Source organism: Erythrolamprus reginae, chromosome 1, assembly GCF_031021105.1.
Source record: "Erythrolamprus reginae isolate rEryReg1 chromosome 1, rEryReg1.hap1, whole genome shotgun sequence".
NCBI classification, from domain to species: Eukaryota; Metazoa; Chordata; class Lepidosauria; order Squamata; family Dipsadidae; genus Erythrolamprus; species Erythrolamprus reginae.
The window spans coordinates 271,926,815-271,946,359 of record NC_091950.1 but is presented as its reverse complement, the minus strand read 5'-3'; the positions used below and the strand labels follow the sequence as shown (position 1 = coordinate 271,946,359).

The window sequence follows — 19,545 nt, the reverse complement described above, 5'->3', positions numbered from 1 at the left end:
ACAAACTATTTTCACCTTACAAACCCACCGCCACCGCTGGGATGCCCCGCCTCTGGACTTCGGTTGCCAGCAAAGCACCCGTTTTTCCCTTCCCAGTGAGGGGAGCCTCAGTGAAATCGCAGCATCGCAAAAACACAGAGGTCTGGAGGTGGGGTTTTGAGGACTTCGGTGTTTTTCTGTTGCTGTGATTTCACTGAGGCTCCCTTGGCTGGAAAACCCCACCTCCAGACTTCTATTGCCAGCGAAGCTCTCGTTTTTGCGATACAGGGATTCCCCTGCTGGGATTCCCCTGCAGCATCGCAAAAACACAGAAGTCCGGAAGTGGGGTTTCCCATGGAGGGGAGCCTCAGGGGAATCCCAGCAGCGCAAAAACGGGCACTTCGGCTGGCAAAAGGGGTGAATTTTGGGCTTGCACGCATTAATTGCTTTTCCATTGATTCCTATGGGAAACACTGTTTCATCTTACAAACTTTTCACCTTAAGAACCTCATCCCGGAACCAATTAAGTTTGTAAGACGAGGTATCACTGTATATTTAACTGATGGCCACTAACAGCTGAATAAACAAAACAGTATTTTGATTAGGGTTGTACATTGCCATTTGGCTTTGCCAGAAAAATTGAACGGAGAACGCAAGACGTTGTCCTATGTCAGCTCTAGCACGTATGTGAATGCCGGCCAGCTGTTTTTCAGCCTTGGGGAAGGCATTTCGCCTCCGAATGCTTCAGGAAATCTTCCCTGAATCCCCGGAATGCAAAAAAATGCCCAATGGACAAACCAGAAATTTGGAAAAACACACTTTCATTTTGCCCATTGTGCTGTTTTTCACACTCCGGGACTTCAGGAAGCTTCCCTGAACCATCATAACAGGCAAACCGGAAATGCGTCTTCCGAACTTCTGGTTTGCCAGTTGCGTTGTTTTCCGCACTTCGGGGTTTCAGGAAGCTTCCCTAAACCCTGCAAAATGCAAAAACCAACACAATGGGCAAACTGAAAGTGTTTTTCCGAACTTCCGGTTTGCTCATTTTTTCACTGTCCCTAGCTTTAGAGAAACCTGTGCGCGTGTGCGGGGATGGGAGGGATAGTGCGCATGTGCAGGGGCAGTGTGCATGTGGGGGGAGGTAAGGGGTGTGGGCACGTGCATGTATGCTGGTATACCCATACCCACCCTTTTGGCACACAAGCCAAAAAAGGTTCACCATCGCTGGTATAGGACCTCTTACTTGTACATAAAATTGAACTATGGTCCCTTCCAACTCTGTTGTTCTTTATTCTAAAGACTCACCTGCTGAAGAAACCATTTGAGGATATGGACACTATTATGGTTTGTGGAAAGTCCATGTTTTAGATGTTTTTAAAATTTATTTTAATACTTACTGTGGCATTCTGTAAGCCATTTAGTCTTGGATATCAAGCAGCAGAGAAGCATTAGTAAATAAATGAAATAAATATTGGCATCACTACATCATTGCTTTTCAACATGATAAATAATTCCTATTTTCTTTTTGTAATCTTTGTAAACATAAAGTAAACTAACCATACAAACTTATAATGAGAAAGGAATCCTGATGAGATCCAGCTGTGCAGAAAGGATGTGAAAGCAACTGCTGCTTTTGTCTTTAGTGTTTATGTAAACTAAACAGATGTTTTAGTGTGCATGGACATTGCTTGTGGACTCTAGAAGTGTTCCGAAGAGAACTGTTAAGAACTGAGTATTGTTCTCACCAACCCATTTACCTTGTCTGCATCTACTTTTCCTCTGATGAATTCCATTCTCCAGAACTGCAGAGCTTGCTCTAGTGTTAAGCCAATGCCTTTGAGAAATAAGCCATATTGCATACGGCCTCCATGACGGAGATGATGGTTATCACGCAGAGCCTTGTGGAGCTGGCGCATGCAAAGTGGAAATGATTTAACCGAAAGCTGTAACAAGAAAAATAGGATTAATGATCTACGGACTACATTAATTTACAAGCTGCATTTTGATCATCAACCAGAAAAGTGTAGAATTTGAGAAGAGAATATTTGCATACAGTAGACTACGGGGACAAGGGGAAAACTCTATTTCACAGTTTCAATATACTGTCAACATTCAATTCTAATTTTGGGAGGCAAATGCAAGAATAAATGGAAAACAGATGTTAAAAGGTATTAAAATTGTATTAATTACAGCAAAAAGCATAAATCAATAAAAGTAATTAATTTAGAGTCTCATTCTATTTTGACGGCATCTTAATTATCCCTCCCTCTAATATATTCTAAATTAATGTCACACTTGTCAGTTATCTGGGGCAATTTTTTGTTCATTTAAAGCTGTTTACCATATTTACTTAAAAGGAAGACAAGGCTAAATTTGATTGCCTACTACCAATGCTAGGAAGCACTCATAGGAAAAAAAGATCAACACAAATAAACATTTTTGTGCATTTCCATGTTCGGCTTTCCTACTTTGTCAATTTTGATATCACTAACGGCAGCCAAGCTAACTCCTGGCCTCCACATATATGTGCTGAAACATACTTATATTTATACATATATCCATTCCAACAGAGAACAGGACCAACATAAAAATATACATTTTTCTTAACTGAATTAGCAACCATTAATTAAAATTGATTTATTGTAAAATAATACCCCATCACCTGCAAATACTAACCATTTTGTCCCATAGTAATGCATACAATATTTATTAATTTATTAATTGGACTTTGTTATACACACACATATAGTGATCCCTCGAGTTTCGCGATCTCGATCTTCGCGAAACGCTATATCGCGATTCTTAAAAAAATATTAATTTAAAAAAAACCACTTCCGGGTTTGGCTTCGGGAGTCAGCTGGGAAGCGGCGCGGCTGTTTTAAAAGGTCGCAGCCGGCCTGGGGGGCTTCCCAGCACCCCCCCGAACCCCCAACCTGGGTCTTCCCGGCCGCCCACGCAAAGGGGAAACCCCGGCTCCTCGCTGATGCCCGCCGCTCGCCCGCCCACCAGCAAGAGGGGGAAGACCCAGGGAAGGTTCCTTCGGCCGCCCAGCAGCTGATCTGCTCGGTAGCGCAGCAGCAGCGAGGAGCCGAATCGGGGTTTCCCCTTTGCGTGGGCGGCGGGGAACGCAAACTCCACCATCTACGCATGCGCAGCCATAGAAAAAAGGGCGCGCATGCGCAGATGGTGTTTTTACTTACGCAACCCGCGAAAAATCGATTATCGCGAGGGGTCTTGGAACGGAACCCTCGCGATAATAGAGGGATCACTGTATATATATACAAAGACCTCCTTCCAGCAAAACAACAAGAAAATAATAAATATTGGCTGATAAGAAATATGAAGTAGTAGTTTGGAAACCAGATATAGTAAGTCCAAGATATTTTTTTTCAGGCAGTCAAGTAGGGTGTGGTCCTCTGACTACTACAGGAAATTGTAGGAACTTGAATTATAGGAAACTGAACAGAGGAGAGGAACGGATGCTTGGGTGATTTGAAGAGGTAAGTGGATAACTTTCCTGGTCTTTTACTATACAACAGGAGATGAGGAAAGGTGTCCCAGTGATGATATTCTGGTTTCCTCTTATTAGCTGTTGCCGGAAATTAGAGTTCAATGTCTGAACCCCTTACAAATAGCCATAGTCTCATGAAAAAGGTATGATATACTCCTGACTGTTACTTATATTCATGTATTGTAAACCTACTTTCATTCATTTAAGCATACATTGTTCTATGAGTTGTTTTATTCTTCAATTCTTTATATATAGACCATTGTAATCTCTATATGAATGTTGCCACCAGTATGTTTGAAATACCATGAATACACTGCGAGGTATTATTCACTAAAATTATTCAGTGAACTATAGTGAATTGGAAGCAATATACTTACAGCATCAATTTGATCCAATGAAATTTTGCCCGCTGCTTTTTCAATATTATAATCTGGACCAACATATGCATGACTATGATGTGCAAAAACAAGAAAAGAAATAAACATTTGTTGAATTTAAAAGGGCATTTTTATTGTTACAAAAATGAGAATGAAAGGCCAAGTATTTTTGTTCAAGAAATAAATATGGCTTTAAAATAATTATTTCATCTTGGAGAACTTAAGACTTTATATATATATAAAACATTTCTGATTACCAGAATAATTTATTTAGAAATATTTCTACATTAAGAAGAACATTAGAGTTCAAGTAGAAGCAGATTATTTGAACTCTCATGAATCATATGAAAACAGTTGTTGAATATTTTTTGTAAAATTCAGATATAACCTCTAAGACGTTTCTAATTAAGGGAGCCATAGAATAATCTTTTCTTGAATTTTAAAATTGATTACATTACCAAGCAATGTGAGGAACTAAAACACAAAGATAAATAATATGCAGCTATAGTTCCATTATTATGTTTTTCAAAAGGTTTTGAGCAAAGGGGAACATAAACTCCTTTTTTCAAGGGCAAAATATAATTTTGCAAATGTGAGCCAACAATTACCTAAGGGAGAAATCTGAAGTGTTGACTGGAAACAGATGTTGTATGTCAACAATATTGCTAATTATCGGCCAAAGCATGTTCATTATGTAAAAACACTCAAATTATTTCCTTGCTATGGATACAAGTATTAAAATAGTATCTTTGAAGACAAAGTTGCAATGAATCCATTGCCAAGTTACCCATTCATAAATAAAAAGCTTATTAATATCTGATTTATTCTTTTTTTTTTTCTTTAAAACACTTTTATTGCTTTTCTCTGTAAATTCCATAGTTTGCATAGTCTACAGCAGTGTTTCCCGACCTTGGCAACTTGAAGCTATTTGGACTTCAACTCCCAGAATTCCCCAGCCAGCGAATGCTGGCTGGGGAATTCTGGGAGTTGAAGTCCAAATAGCTTCAAGTTGCCAAGGTCGGGAAACACAGGTCTACAGATTAGCAGAGTGCTCTTCTGTACATGAGTTCCTCACCTGTCCCCCGTAATAGATTATTCCACAGGCAGAGCGAATGGGCCCAGTTATGGGAAGAGTAAGACATTCCTATTCTGCCTTTGCGTCAGAACACAGGACCGATGAATCAGTTAGGTGCAATGCCGAGACGTTACAAAAATGTTTTCACTTTTTTTTTTAATCCGAAAGAATAAAAATAAAATTCCCTCAGCTACTCAAACAAGACCTGATTTGTACAAATGAGTTAGACTGTCGGCCTTCAGGAGCAATGAGCCCCCAAAGGTCCACTAAATTGAGGTTCCACTGTGTTTTCATTACCAAAGGTGATTGAGAAGGGGTTGAAGTCTCTCGTCAGTTTGTACCATAGGCAGGGATCGTGCTGTTAGCTAAAAATGAACAAATACAAAAAGTCACAGAGGAGCAATATTGCACACACAAACACAGAGAGAGAGAGAGAGACAGAGAGAGAGAGAGAGAGACAGAGAGACACAGAGAGAGAGAGAGAGAACAGACATATACAGTGTTATCCTTGAGACAAGAGATATTACTTCCTAACTCATCAACCTAATAGAAAGCATCAGCTTTTCACTATGCCTTTCCTCTTCTGTCTCTTTCCTGCTGATCTTGTCCTCAAGAAACAAGAGACAATATCTCTTTTCTGTCATTGTTACCTTAACTCCCTCTTGAAAGTTGGCTTGGGACTGAAATAAATATTTTGTCCATTACATTCCATATAAGCATCTTTGTTTACCATTGATGCAAACAACAATACGTATTGTTAGCACTCAGTAATTTATGAAGGACTAGAATGGTGCTTAATAAATTGGATTTGGACTACAAACTAGTATAAATCCTTACCAGTCAAATTAGTAAAGAGTAAGATAAGAGATGCATCTGGTTGATGGGTTTTCAATACAAGTATGTTGTGTTTTTCAGTGCTGACAGGGTTTGTTTGATTAATAACAACACAAGCAAAGGACAAGCTTGACCATTAAACATTTTCTTTGATAACTGACAGCCCCGCATTTTATTATGCATTTTGTTCCAACGAACAAAAATGCAGTGTCCTGGAACGATACTCCTACATTTCACACTGATCATGTCAAGATAATACATACACATCTGTTAAAAAGTCAGAGATTCACAAATCACAAGAGAGGCTACAACATCAGCTCTAAATCCTGTTAAGCAGCAGTTATGATAATGAGCCATTATGTTTCAGTGATATTTTTTTTTTGTTAAATGCATAGAAAAAAATGCATATAAACGCAGTTGAATTATTTGCATTCAGTTATTTAAAATCTTTCTTCACTCAGGAGATAAGAAATGCATGATGCTACTGTTGGGAGAAATATCCATCTGGTTCAGTTCGAAGCCAGGAGAAAGACACTGGAAACATGGAGGCTGATTGGAAAGATAGTTTAATAATGAAGCAGAACCACATGGATGGTCCTGGGCAGCTGACCACATGGAGTTGAGAGTGAAGGGTATATACACTGCTCAAAAAAATAAAGGGAACACTTAAAAAACAGAATATAACTTCAAGAAAATCAAACTTCTGTGAAATCAAACTGTCCACTTAGGAAGCAACACCGATTGACAGTCAATTTCACATGCTGTTGTCCAAATGGAATAGTTGTGCAAATGAAATATTCAATGAGAATATTTCATTCATTTAGATCTAGGATGTGTTATTTGAGCGTTCCCTTTATTTATTTATTTATTTTTATTTTTATTTTTTTAGCAGTATATATACCTTCTTTTTGGCTTTGCACCTGAGCTTCCTGTTCCTGTACAAGAACATGTATTCTATTGGCTGTTGTCTGACTCCCATGGTGCCATGCGGGGTCAAATTTGTCTGAATCAAGTTTGGTTGAAGTTTGCTGGGTGATGCAATATCCTTAACAGATTGTGCAATGTAATGAGTTCTGCTGCTAAATAATCCTATTAGGTCCTGGAGGGTCATGTCTTAATCCCATCACCCTAGAGCTGAAGGTCTTTTGTCTTGGAGATAGGCTGGCCCAGACCTGCTGGGGCTATTAAGAAAGACTTGGGGACTGCTTTCTGTCTTTAAAAACATGTTTCTCCTTTATAGAAATATAATTTCCCAAATACAATTCTGGCTGTTTAAATATTTCTCAAAACATTTCATTCTTTTAGGAGAGAGGGATCGGTGCTAACTTTGTACACTAGGAAATTGTGGATTTCCCCCATTCCTAAAAATATAAAGCACAGGTTTGGGGTGGGGTAAGAGGATAAAGTACCTCCCTCCTATTCTAGTTGTTCTTCCAGATTCTGTTGTTATTGTTGTTGTTGAATGAGAATGGTCTCAGAAATTTACCTACAGATCCTTTTGATTTTTCATGTCACATGCTTTCTTCTGCTTTATTCAAACAGGAGCAAAGAAGCCTTTGCCAGACTCACACCCACCTACAAATCATGCTGGTTTGTAATGTTCACAAGTTGGCACAAGTGGCTTGGGGCAATCAGAATCGAGACTACAGTGGAGCCAACTCATACCCAAGGATGTCCTAAGCATTCTACTATGAGTCTGCGGAGAGGGGCGGCATACAAATTGAATGAATGAATGAATGAATGAATGAATGAATGAATGAATGAATGAATACTCCCTCACACAGAGTTACTTCAGCATTCACCATTCTTCAGCTTTCAGCTCTTGCAAAAAAATCCATAATTTACTTTCCCTAGCTCAACAATATATGATAAACATTCTTTCTCACATGCATATATTTTCCAATGACTGGTTTGCATGTTCCCTGCCTGGCAAAACCCCACATTGTACCTACTGTAATAGGTTTTTTTCCCCTTCTTATTTTCGCTTCTCGTGTCCTTTCAATCAAAACGCTGCCAAATATTTCCCCAGGGATATTTAACTAAGCCTCTTGTAGTTTTTGGATTCCCTTGCCACCTTTTTTTTTTTATAAAAGAATAATGGCATTTTTTCTATCATTAGGCATATACCAGTATATAGTCTTCAAATATATATTTCTATATAGATATAGATATATTTAACAAATATTACAACCACCCCAGAAATATATTAAACATTTCTCTGGTTTCACCATCTGTGCCTGCAGTCTTACTATTTATCTATCTTCTCACAACATTTATGATTTCTTTTCCTGCTTGTCAAGAACAGTTTAGCCTCTGGGATGACTTTGGACCAGTTGCTTTTTCTATAAAGTTTGCTATTACAATAAAATTTTAGAGCTGGGAAACTGCAAGCTCCTGTGAAGGATGGTAGTATCTCACACATCAGAAAGCATTAAAGAAAAAAGAAGAAAAAACACAGATAAATTTAATTGTACAGAAAACCTAAAAAGAAATGCAGAATTTGTGATAGGAATGTGTTATCAAGTCTATGTCTTGTGTGAGAGTAAGAGAGACAACACATGTACAGAGACACATACGTAATTTATATATGTGATTGCACTGTTCAAATTAATTTGCCTACATGTAATGCTTGATTTAAAAATATACAATTTTCTATCTGTGTTTACATCTTCTTCACAATTCATGCTCCGGGCTTAAAATAAAAATTTTAAAAACCCATACAGTACTTTTCCCCAACAGTTAATATGCAATTTGAAATAGGTCACACTGAGTGATTGTTTGGCATGTAATACCAAAAATGATTGATCAAGAAACAACTACTTTGTTAATGTTGAAGCCAAATGTCACAATGCAAATGTTATGCAACCAGGGAAATCAATATTAGACCACGGTGTTTGAATGCTGGTGTGCTGCTACAACTAGATAGTTGACATTTTAATGCTGATCCATTTTTTGAATTTGATTTCAACTTTTAATATCTTGATGTTTTTGAGAAGTACTGAAAATTAACCATTAGAAAAGGCTATATTTTAATGCAGTGCATTTCTAGATACTGTTGCTCAACTTCCAAAGATACTAATAACATTAATAGTATTCCCCTTTAAAGATTTGACTTGGGTTTTCTTAAAGGAAAACCAGAACCTTTTATTATGAAGATAAAATTGGATGGTTGAATAAGCAGCTTTAATATAAAGTTAAGAAGTATTCAAGCTTTAGTTTCTGCTGTCAATTCACAAAAAAATATCAATTGTCTGGAGTGCATGAGTATACAGTGTTCCCTCGATTTTCACGGGGATGTGTTCCAAGACCGCCCGCGAAAGTCGAATTTCCGCGAAGTAGAGATGCGGAAGTAAATACACTATGAACAATATCACAAGCCTTCCCTTAACACTTTAAACCCCTAAATTACAATTTCTCATTCCCTTAGCAACCATTTAGATTATTACTCACCATGTTTATTTATTAAAGTTTATTTTAAAAAAATATTTATTAAAGGCGGACAAAAGTTTGGCGATGACATATGACGTCATCGGGTGAGAAAAACCGTGGTATAGGGGGAAAACACCATGAAGTATTTTTTAATTAATATTTTTGAAAAAACATGTTATAGACTTTTCGCGAAGTTCGAACCCGCGAAAATCGAGGGAACACTGTAATCTCAAAATCTCTCTTTAATCCATAGAGAATTGTCAACAGCCTGGATCCCAAACTCAACTGCCTCCCATTGTGAGCATGACGTCTATTTGTCATTCCCTTCCAATTCCCCTAATCTCCTGATGAATGGGTGCTTCCTCTATTAACAAAGGAAAGGAAATCAACGCATTCAAACTTTATACAAATGCAAATCAGAACAGAAGCATAAGTACTGAGAGAAGAATTACTAACAATATGTATACAAGATTATTACCATTTACAATTTAATGATAACTTGAATATTTCAAAATAAAGGCTTAATTGCCAGTGGGTTTGATATTTGAGCCTAAGTAAGTCAGCAAAAAGGTCCTGCATTAATGGATTTGGAACACAATTATTACTTCACAGACCCAATATAAACTTGCAATATCAGACCCACCCACAGAACAACCTACAGGAGAAATCTCATTATGAACAAAAATTGCATTCCATTATTATATTTCCATGGCACTCTTAACATGCTGCAGAACAATCTACGAATGAACATTCTGGACTATGCCCATTGCTTTTCCTCCCAATTTGAAAAACTCTTACAAAGCTTTCTGTTTTATAACTCTATTTAATCCTAATAAAACTATTCTTTTGGGTTTTTCATTTTAAAGTAGTTGTAAACAAATCTCCTTGGAGCTTTAATTTTTTTAAAAAAAATGGTTTCATTGCAAAGTCTTCCCCTCTCCCCACATAACTATGTACATGGTTATTCTTGCCCTGTTTTCATAACTTGCTGTAGCTTACAGTTGCTAAAATTTCATCTAGCTTGTGACAAGCCAGGGAGGGAGGATTAGCTACACACATTTAATTGCAATTTTCTTTTTTTTTTAAATGGTATTAAATAAAGTAAATGTATGTAAGGCTTCAGATTATTTTTTCAGATGAAGGACTTTGTAAGGGAAATTCTTAGAAATATTATAAAGATATTTATGAGCCATAAATTCACACATAGTTTAGCCTTGAAATTCTATTAGTAGCACTGTCTCAGATTGTGCTTGATTCATGGTTCTCCCCGCAATCTCTGTGTAGCTGTCCCTTCATCCTATTAATTAATGTTGAGGCAACCTGTACTCTGAATCTGCAACACAAGTCCAAGCTTAACTACATACTAAACACACACTTTTGGACTTATCCAGGTGTTTATATGAACATGTGGAGAGAGAAGGATGCTCTTTACAATGATCAGTCCTTTATCCTCCATCCTCAATGTCCAGGAGCTGACTAAAGGGAGTTCTACTTAGAAACACAGTATTCCAAATGTTGTCTGTATACAAGGGGATCACGATCTCCCTCTTCCTGCTTGTTATACCTCTAGCTATGCAGCCAAGCATCCCACTTGCTTTTCCTACTGCCCGACCACACTGCTCACCCATTTTGAGTCTGTCAGAAATCACTACCCCTAAATCCTTCTCTTCTGAAGTTTTTGCTAACACAGAACTGCCAATGCAATACTCAGATTGAGGATTCATTTTCCCCAAGTGCATTATTTTACATTTGGACACATTAAACTGCAGTTTCCATTGCTTTGACCATTTATCTAGTAAAGCTAAATTATTTACCATATTACAGACCCCTCCAGGAATATCAACCCTATTGCACACTAGAGTCATCGGCAAATAGGCAAACCTTCCCTATCAAATTAGCTTGAATTAGCTTGAACAAGTGCACGGTTACTAGCAATGTAAGAGATATTACTTAGGTCCCTAATGAGGACGAAAACGGCAGTCCACATTCAAGCATATGGAAGTATACCTTTCCTATTAAGAAAACCTGCCTAAATGTATATAAATGGATGGAGGTTGGAGATGGTAGAAGCTTATTCGAAACAAGACTCCATCCTTTCCCACTCTGAGTTCACCAAACATTCACATGTTCCCCTGAACGATTATTTCTGATCTAGGAAAAAGTCCTAGTTAGCTATTTTTTCATAAATAATTTCCTTCTTTTCCAAGGCATTGCTTCTAAGTGATACTAGAAAATCTCACACAATAGAAACAGAACTTTCCATATTTCCAAACAATATCTGCAACTCCAATTTTGGTATAAGAGTTAAACCCTGGCTTTATAAAATCATATTGGAAAAGTGGAAGAGTTGGAGATGTGGTAGCAGAAGAAAAACTGCTAGAGCCAGGGTGGCACAGCAGGTAGAGTGCTGTACTGCAGGCCACTGAAGCTGACTGTAGATCTGTAGGTCAGCGGTTCAAATCTCATCACCGGCTCAAGGTTGACTCAGCCTTCCATCCTTCCGAGGTGGGTAAAATGAGGACCTGGATTGTGGGGGCAATAGGCTGGCTTTATTAAAAAGTGCTATTGCTAACATGTTGTAAGCTGCCCTGAGTCTAAGGAGAAAGGCGGCATAAAAATCAAACAAACAAACAAACAAACAAACAAATAAATAATTGAACTGGTAGTAGCTTCTTGGGTACTGGAAAGCAAGTTCCCTTCAGTGTGGGAAGGCCTTTGTCTTGAATGACCCTGCATAATTAGGCCTGACTATTTGAATAAAGTGTAATTCTAATACAGTAATAGGCTTTTGGTCATTTGTGAATTGTATATAATCCACAAATAAATATCAGAAAAAGAAACTAGGTATTTTTATGAAGCTGAGAACTGTAGTAATGAGAAGCCACAGTGCAGCTACATTGTTTTAGAAAATTATTTTTAAAAATGTATGTTTTATGTTGGCTTTTTCTAATGTGCGTTAGTTTTGGGGGAAATTATTTTTACTTCTGTCTTTTATTGCATTTGTAGACCAGTTCAAGAATTTTTTGCAATGAAAAATAATATTAAAATACAGTACTGTAAATTAACCTCCTACAGGCAAACCAGTTCTTCTTTGGTAGCAAGTCACTTCACTTCTGAATTCACTAACAAATGATCAGTCTATAAAGATTTTTAGATTCAGGATTTGAATTTATACTTTTCATCTATTTGTATATATTTTTAGGATTTCTGAAAGCATGCATAAGTTCACAGTCTGCTTGTCAGCAGCTCAATTGTGTCTCTGTATTGATCAACATTCATTTACCAACTTTTCTATTCAAAATATATACAGTTTTCCCTCGATTTTTGCGGGGGAGGCGTTCCGAGACCGTCCGCGAAAGTCGAATTTCCACGAAGTAGAGATGCGGAAGTAAATACAGTGGTACCTCAAGATACGAACCCCTCGTCTTAGGAACAACTCGTGATACGAACCCGGGGTTCAGCAAAATTTTGCCTCTTCTTACGAACTTTTTTCGAGTTACGAACCTGCGTTCAGAGACAGCTGGGAAGCCCCACGGCTGTTTTAAAAGGTAACAGCCGGGCGGCGGGGCTTCCCAGAAGCCTCCCGAACGCCGGTTCGTAACTCGAACAAAGTTCGTAAGAAGAGGCAAAATTTGGCTGAACCCCCGGTTCGTGAGGTTCCTGGGAAGCCCCCCAGGCCGGCTGCAACCTTTTAAAACACCCGCGCCGCTTCGCAGCTGTCTCGCGAAGCCGAACGCGGAAGTTCGGCTTTAGCGTTCGGCTTCAGGAGACAGCTGCGAAGCGGCGCGGGTGTTTTAAAAGGTCGCAGCCGGCCTGGGGGGCTTGCCAGCACCCCCCCTGAACCCCGAACCCGGAAGTTCGGCAAAAGTTCAGGGTTCGGGGGGGTGCTGGCAAGCCCCCCAGGCCGGCTGCGACCTTTTAAAACACCCGCGCCGCTTCGCAGCTGTCTCTTGAAGCCGAACCCGGAAGTTTGGCTTTGCCGTTCGGCTTCAGGAGACAGCTGCGAAGCGGCGCGGCTCTTTTAAAAGGTTGCAGCCGGCCTGGGGGGCTTGCCAGCACCCCCCCGAACCCGGGTTCGGGGTTCGGGGGGTGCTGGCAAGCCCCCCAGGCCGGCTGCGACCTTTTAAAACACCCGCGCCGCTTCGTAGCTGTCTCCCGAAGCCGAACTTCCGCGTTCGGCTTTAGCGTTCGGCTTCAGGAGACAGCTACGAAGCGGTGCGGGTGTTTTAAACGGTCGCAGCCGGCCTGGGGGCTTGCCAGCACCCCCCCAAACCTGGGTTCGGGGTTCGGGGGGGTGCTGGCAAGCCCCCCAGGCCGGCTGCGACCTTTTAAAACACCCGCGCCGCTTCCCATCTGTCTCCTGAAGCCGAACACGGAAGTTCAGCTTTGCCGTTCGGCTTCAGGAGACAGATGGGAAGCGGCACGGGTGTTTTAAAAGGTCGCAGCCGGCCTGGGGGGCTTGCCAGAACCCCCCCAAACCCCGAACCCAGGTTCGGGGGGGTGCTGGCAAGCCCCCCAGGCCGGCTGCGACCTTTTAAAACACCCGTGGAGGCGGCGTGGGGACGGACGCTGGAGGTGGAGGCGGCGTGGGGACGGACGCTGGGTGCCGGGGAGGGCGAAGGAGTGGACGCGCCTCTCAGCTGCAGAGCGGAACGGGGGTGGAGATCAGCAGCGGAGTCCGGCGTTGGGGGCCTGGGGCCATGCGGGACCACTCATCCAGGCTTGCCGGTCCACGCGCGCCTGGATGAGCAGTCCCGCATGGCCCCAGCGCCGGACTCCGCCACTGATCTCCACCCCCGTTCCGCTCTGCAGCTGAGAGGCGCGTCCACTCCTTCGCCCTCCCCGGCACCCAGCGTCCGGCCCCACGCTGCCTCCACCTCCCGGTAAAGTGCCCGATCTCTTCCTGCAGGAACGGGTGGTGGGGCGCCGCGAAGGGCCGCGCTTGAAGGCCACCACGGCGCCGCAGTCCCAGAAAGTGGCGTGCTTTTTAAATGTGACGCTTTCCTTTCCTGCAGCAGCCAACAAAGCCGGGCAGTCGGCTTTGCTGGCTGGAGAAGCGAGCGATCTGGGGCTGCGTAGTTTTGCGCAGGGGGGACAGGGGGACAGGGCAGTCCCCGCCGCCTGTGTCAGCGGCGAGGTGTGCTCGCCTTGTGCCGTGGGGGGGAGGCGATGGAGGTCAGGGGTTTTCAAGCAGCCGCCTCCCCCCCACACAGAGATAAGAGAGAGAAAGAAAGAGAGGGACAGAGAGAAAGAAAGAGGGACAGAGAGAAAGAAAGAGACAGAGAGAAAGAAAGAGGGACAGAGAGTAAGAAAGAGAGGGACAGAGAGTAAGAAAGAGAGGGACAGAGAGAAAGAAAGAGGGACAGAGAGAAAGAAAGAGAGGGACAGAGAGAAAGAAAGAGAGGGACAGAGAGAAAGAGAGGGACAGAGAGAAAGAAAGAGACAGAGAGAAAGAAAGAGGGACAGAGAGTAAGAAAGAGAGGGACAGAGAGAAAGAAAGAGGGACAGAGAGAAAGATAGAGAGGGACAGAGAGAAAGAAAGGGACAGAGAGAAAGAAATAGAGGGACAGAGAAAGGGAGAGAGAGAAAGAGAAAGAAAGGTAGAGAGAAAGAAAGAGAGGGACAGAGAGAAAGAAAGAGACAGAGAGAAAGAAAGAGGGACAGAGAGTAAGAAAGAGAGGGACAGAGAGAAAGAAAGAGGGACAGAGAGAAAGATAGAGAGGGACAGAGAGAAAGAAAGGGACAGAGAGAAAGAAATAGAGGGACAGAGAAAGGGAGAGAGAAAGAGAAAGAAAGGGAGAGAGAAAGAGGGAGAGAGAAAGAGAGTGAGTGAGAGAAAGAGAAGAGAGAGAGAAAGAAAGAGAGAGGGGGGAGAGAAAGAGGGAAAGATAGAGAGGGAGAGAGAAAGGAAGAGGAGAGATAGAAAGGGAGAGAGAGAGAAAGGAGGAGACAGAGAGAGGGAGAGAGAAAGAGGGAGAGATATAAAGAGAGTGAGTGAGAGAAAGAGAGAAGAGAGAAAGAAAGAGAGAGAGGGGACAGAGAGAAAGAGAGAGAACTAGAAAGACAGGAGGACAGAGAGAAAGGGAGAGAGAGAGAAAGAGGAAGAATAAATATTAAATATTGTATTTGTTCCCATTTTGTTTTTTACTTTAAATAATGTATGTGCAGTGTGCATAGGGATTTGTTCACACGTTTTTTTAATAGTCCGGCCCTCCAACAGTCTGAGGGACAGTGAACTGGCCCCCTGTGTAAAAAGTTTGGGGACCCCTGCTCTAAAGCAACTATACAAGCCCCTGAGGGGATATAGCTGTCTCAACATTTCAAGCCTGGATGTTTTGTTCACACCAAACGCATTTGAAAAGCTTCTCCTGTCATGCTTTCCATGGGCCTATTACTGTAATTTCAATTGTCCATATTAAAACACCACCTTTGCACTACAGCGATTCAAAGGGCAGCTTGCTTATTTATTTATTTATTTATTTATTTATTTATTTATTATTTGGATTTGTATGCCGCCCCTCTCCGAAGACTCCGAAGCTTGCACTATCCAAAGTCCATCCAGTGTCATAAAATTATATGTGCACAACAAAAAATATTACAGAAGACCCAAGGCTGCAGTAAATTCACATAAAATACCAAATAAGCAGCGGAAAAATAAATGATTGGAATCTTAGATATTTTAAAAGCAAAAAAACAAATGAACACAAAAACACAAAAAATCCTGAAAAATAGCAAAAACAAAAACCACTCCTATGCCATGGCTATCATGCAGAAAAATAAAATAGGGAGGTCACCCAGAGAAGAATTCTGAAATAAACTCCTACTTTCGGTCTATGTAAGAATTCACACATTTTACTGTCATGGCAACAATACTGTTGTCTCCGAGTTTGGTATGCCAAAATAGTCTCTATTTAAATATCAACCCAGTCTGAACCTGCTTTGCTTTCTTGAGATTAGCAATGTGCTGTTAATGGAAATATATATATCTAAAATTCTGCAAAGGCAATATCATTTTCTTCTGGGTTGTTGTTGTTTTTTAAAAAAAACCTTCAAATACTTGACAAATGGCATTTTTAAGTCAAGAAAAAAGTTTTAAACATTAAGGGTGTTCAAAATACATTGATGCAAAGCATATTTTATTTTAGGAAGAAAGGATAAATGGAAAGTGCCTTGCTAAACCAAGATAACAAGCTGTCATTTTAAAGAAAGTAAATAGCTACTAGTGCATATTGTCTTACTTTGAAATTTAACAATTTTATCTGGTTGTTTCTAGCCCAAGTACCAAAACTAATCCTTATTTTAAGCATGACAGAATACTTTTTTCCTTTTTGTATGCAGTAAATATTTTTTCCTCTTTGTATGTAGTCAATATTTTTCCTCTTTGTATGCGGTAAATATTTTTTTCCTCTTTGTATGTAGTAAATATTTTTTCCTCTTTGTATGTGGTAAATATTTTTTCCCCTTTGTATGTAGTAAATATTTTTCCTCTTTGTATGTGGTAAATATTTTTCCTCTTTGTATGCGGTAAATATTTTTCCCTCTTTGTATGTAGTAAATATTTTTTCCTTTTTGTATGTGATAAATATTTTTCCCTCTTTGTATGTAGTAAATATTTTTTCCTCTTTGTATATAGTAAATATTTTTTCCTCTTTGTATGTAGTAAATATTTTTTCCTCTTTGTATGTAGTAAATATTTTTTCCTCTTTGTATGTAGTAAATATCTTTCCTATTTGTATGTAGTAAATATTTTTCCTCTTTGTATGTAGTAAATATTTTTCCTCTTTGTATGTGGTAAATATTTTTTCCTCTTTGTATGTAGTAAATATTTTCCTCTTTGTATGTAGTAAATATTTTTTCCTCTTTGTATGTAGTAAATATTTTTCCTCTTTGTATGTGGTAAATATTTTTTCCTCTTTGTATATAGTAAATATTTTTTCTTCTTTGTATGTAGTAAATATTTTTTCCTCTTTGTATGTAGTAAATATTTTTTCCTCTTTGTATGTAGTAAATATTTTTTCCTCTTTGTATGTAGTAAATATTTTTTCCTCTATATGTGGTAAATATTTTTTCCTCTTCATATGTAGTAAATGCAAGTAGGTTTAAAAAACTAAGCAATCATTAGATACAAATTCAGTTATGTTCTACTGCACAAATGTCTTTACCATAATCTTTTTTTAAAGTTTCCATCTAGAGAGATGGAAACTGCAACTATAATAATTAAAACAGGTCCAGGAATTTCCTGTATGCGGTTTGTCACAACGAACACATTTTGTTCTGAAACTGCCTGCGTGATGGACAGTGAAGTAACACAATTTGCATTTAATAGATTTAAATAAGGCTGAATAAATCTTCACCTTTATGTGACAAGCAGTCAAGACTGACAAGTAATGGTAGGCAGGTAAAAGTAAATGAATAGAAATTTGAATTGCCCTTGCCACTTATCTTGGTCTTGTATGTCGCGAATTCAGCTCAGAAGGGAGACATCCTGAATTTCACTATTCAGCCACTAAATGAAACTGTCTCCTCAAAATGATAGTACAGCGGTGATAAGTATCCTCATTTTAATTAACCTAATGGTCTATTCACCTACAATACTTGGAGGTCTTTTTCATTATCCTGAATTAACATTTTCTTTCCATTGAATATCAGATAAAAGACACCAATTGCATGCCTGGTTTACAAATCCATTTAATCAGCACCATTTTTAAAAACTCAGCAATAGCAACATACTTAAATAATTCAAGAACCGGAATGTATAACAGCCAGATTACTAATAAAACAAAAAGACAAAGAACACAAAAAGAAAGAAACAGACACTGCATCTTACTACAAAATACTTTTTCATTAACCACACTATAATTCTAAATCCATTGTCATTCTAAAGGTATACAATGGTGGTGTTATTTTAATAAATAAACTATTATTGTAGTAGATGTGACATTCCAAAAATCATTTTTCTCTCAAAGAAAGGATATAGAACTTTTTCTAATGAGGATTTAGATTTTTCAAGTATGTTGTCAATCTCAGATTCATTATTAACTAAAAATAATAATGTGTTTTTTCATCTTTATCTCACTTCAGTTGTTATCCTGCTTTACAACATTCCGTGCCATTACTTGGCACCATACTTTAAATATAAAGTAATATTTCACAATATACTTTAAATTTGAATTCATATTTTCATTCAGAAGAATCAAGAAAGTACATTAAAAAATACATTAGATACATAATGATTATGACCTTTAAAGCCCTACATGGCAGTGGACCAGAGTACCTTCGGAACCGCCTGCTACCGCACGAATCCCAGCAACCGATAAGGTCCCACAGAGTTGGCCTTCTCCAGGTCCCGTTGATTAAACAATGTCGTTTGGCGGGCCCCAGGGGAAGAGCCTTCTCTGTGGCAGCCCCGGCCCTCTGGAATCAACTCCCCCCGGAGATTAGAACTGCCCCCACCCTTCTTGTCTTCTGTAAATTACTCAAGACTCATCTATACCACCAGGCATGGGGGAGTTGAGACACCTTTTCCCCCAGGCTTTTTATATTTTTATATTTATGTTTGATATGTATGTGCTGTTTGCTTTTTAATATGATAGGGTTTTATATTAATATTATTTTATTACTGTTGTGAGCCGCTCCGAGTCTTCGGAGAGGGGCGGCATACAAATCTAATAAATTGAATTGAATTGAATAATATCTATCTTTTCCCTAATGCTCTCCTTCCACAGGTTCTCATGCCACAGCGTTTTCCAACCTGGGCAGATACCAGATTCATTAACTTAAAGTCCCAGAATTCCAAAGCCAGCACAGCCCTTTGCTGAGAAAGCTGGGAATTGCTCACCTTAGGAAACAGTAAGATGAAAATTTTCATTAGAGATATGATTAATATGCATCAGACACATTTCTCTTACTGTTTTTAGATAGCTCAGACTTCCCAGGGATCCATCATCATTTGCCATATCTGATTATGATCAAGGAAAGACACCAAACTGTGTATCTTCATATTCACATTATTGTGCATATTGTTATAAAAGAATCTTGAGAAGCACAAAGGATAAGGATTATGAAAGGAAAACCCCAATTAAGTTTTCTTTGCTGGAATGCTCTGGTTCTAAGTAACCGAAAGGACCATTCAGGCTGGCAATTGACAAAGATGAAAGCGTTGTTTCAGAATTTTCAAAAAACTAGTTGAATCCCTTACTCATGAACTTCAGTGAAATAATGCTAGAGCTACAAATTAAAGAGACATGTAGTTGGAAATCAGAGATGTAATTCTGTCTTTGTCTGCAACTTGAGACCGGCTAAAGTGGTAACTCACTTGATATAGTTCAAGAAATAATTAT

At 39.4% G+C, this 19,545-nt stretch overlaps 1 protein-coding gene across 1 annotated transcript in view; it reads right to left on the bottom strand.

Annotated features, from left to right (window-relative positions):
• Positions 1 to 19,545, bottom strand: part of PRIM2 (DNA primase subunit 2) — a 128,687-nt gene that overhangs the window by 44,270 nt on the left and 64,872 nt on the right. The window contains exons 8-10 of the mRNA XM_070733030.1: positions 5,240 to 5,307; positions 3,868 to 3,940; positions 1,737 to 1,922 (exon numbers count right to left, since the gene is read on the bottom strand). Coding sequence (XP_070589131.1) covers positions 1,737 to 1,922; positions 3,868 to 3,940; positions 5,240 to 5,307 — 327 coding nt within the window. The remainder of the gene's footprint in view (positions 1 to 1,736; positions 1,923 to 3,867; positions 3,941 to 5,239; positions 5,308 to 19,545) is intronic.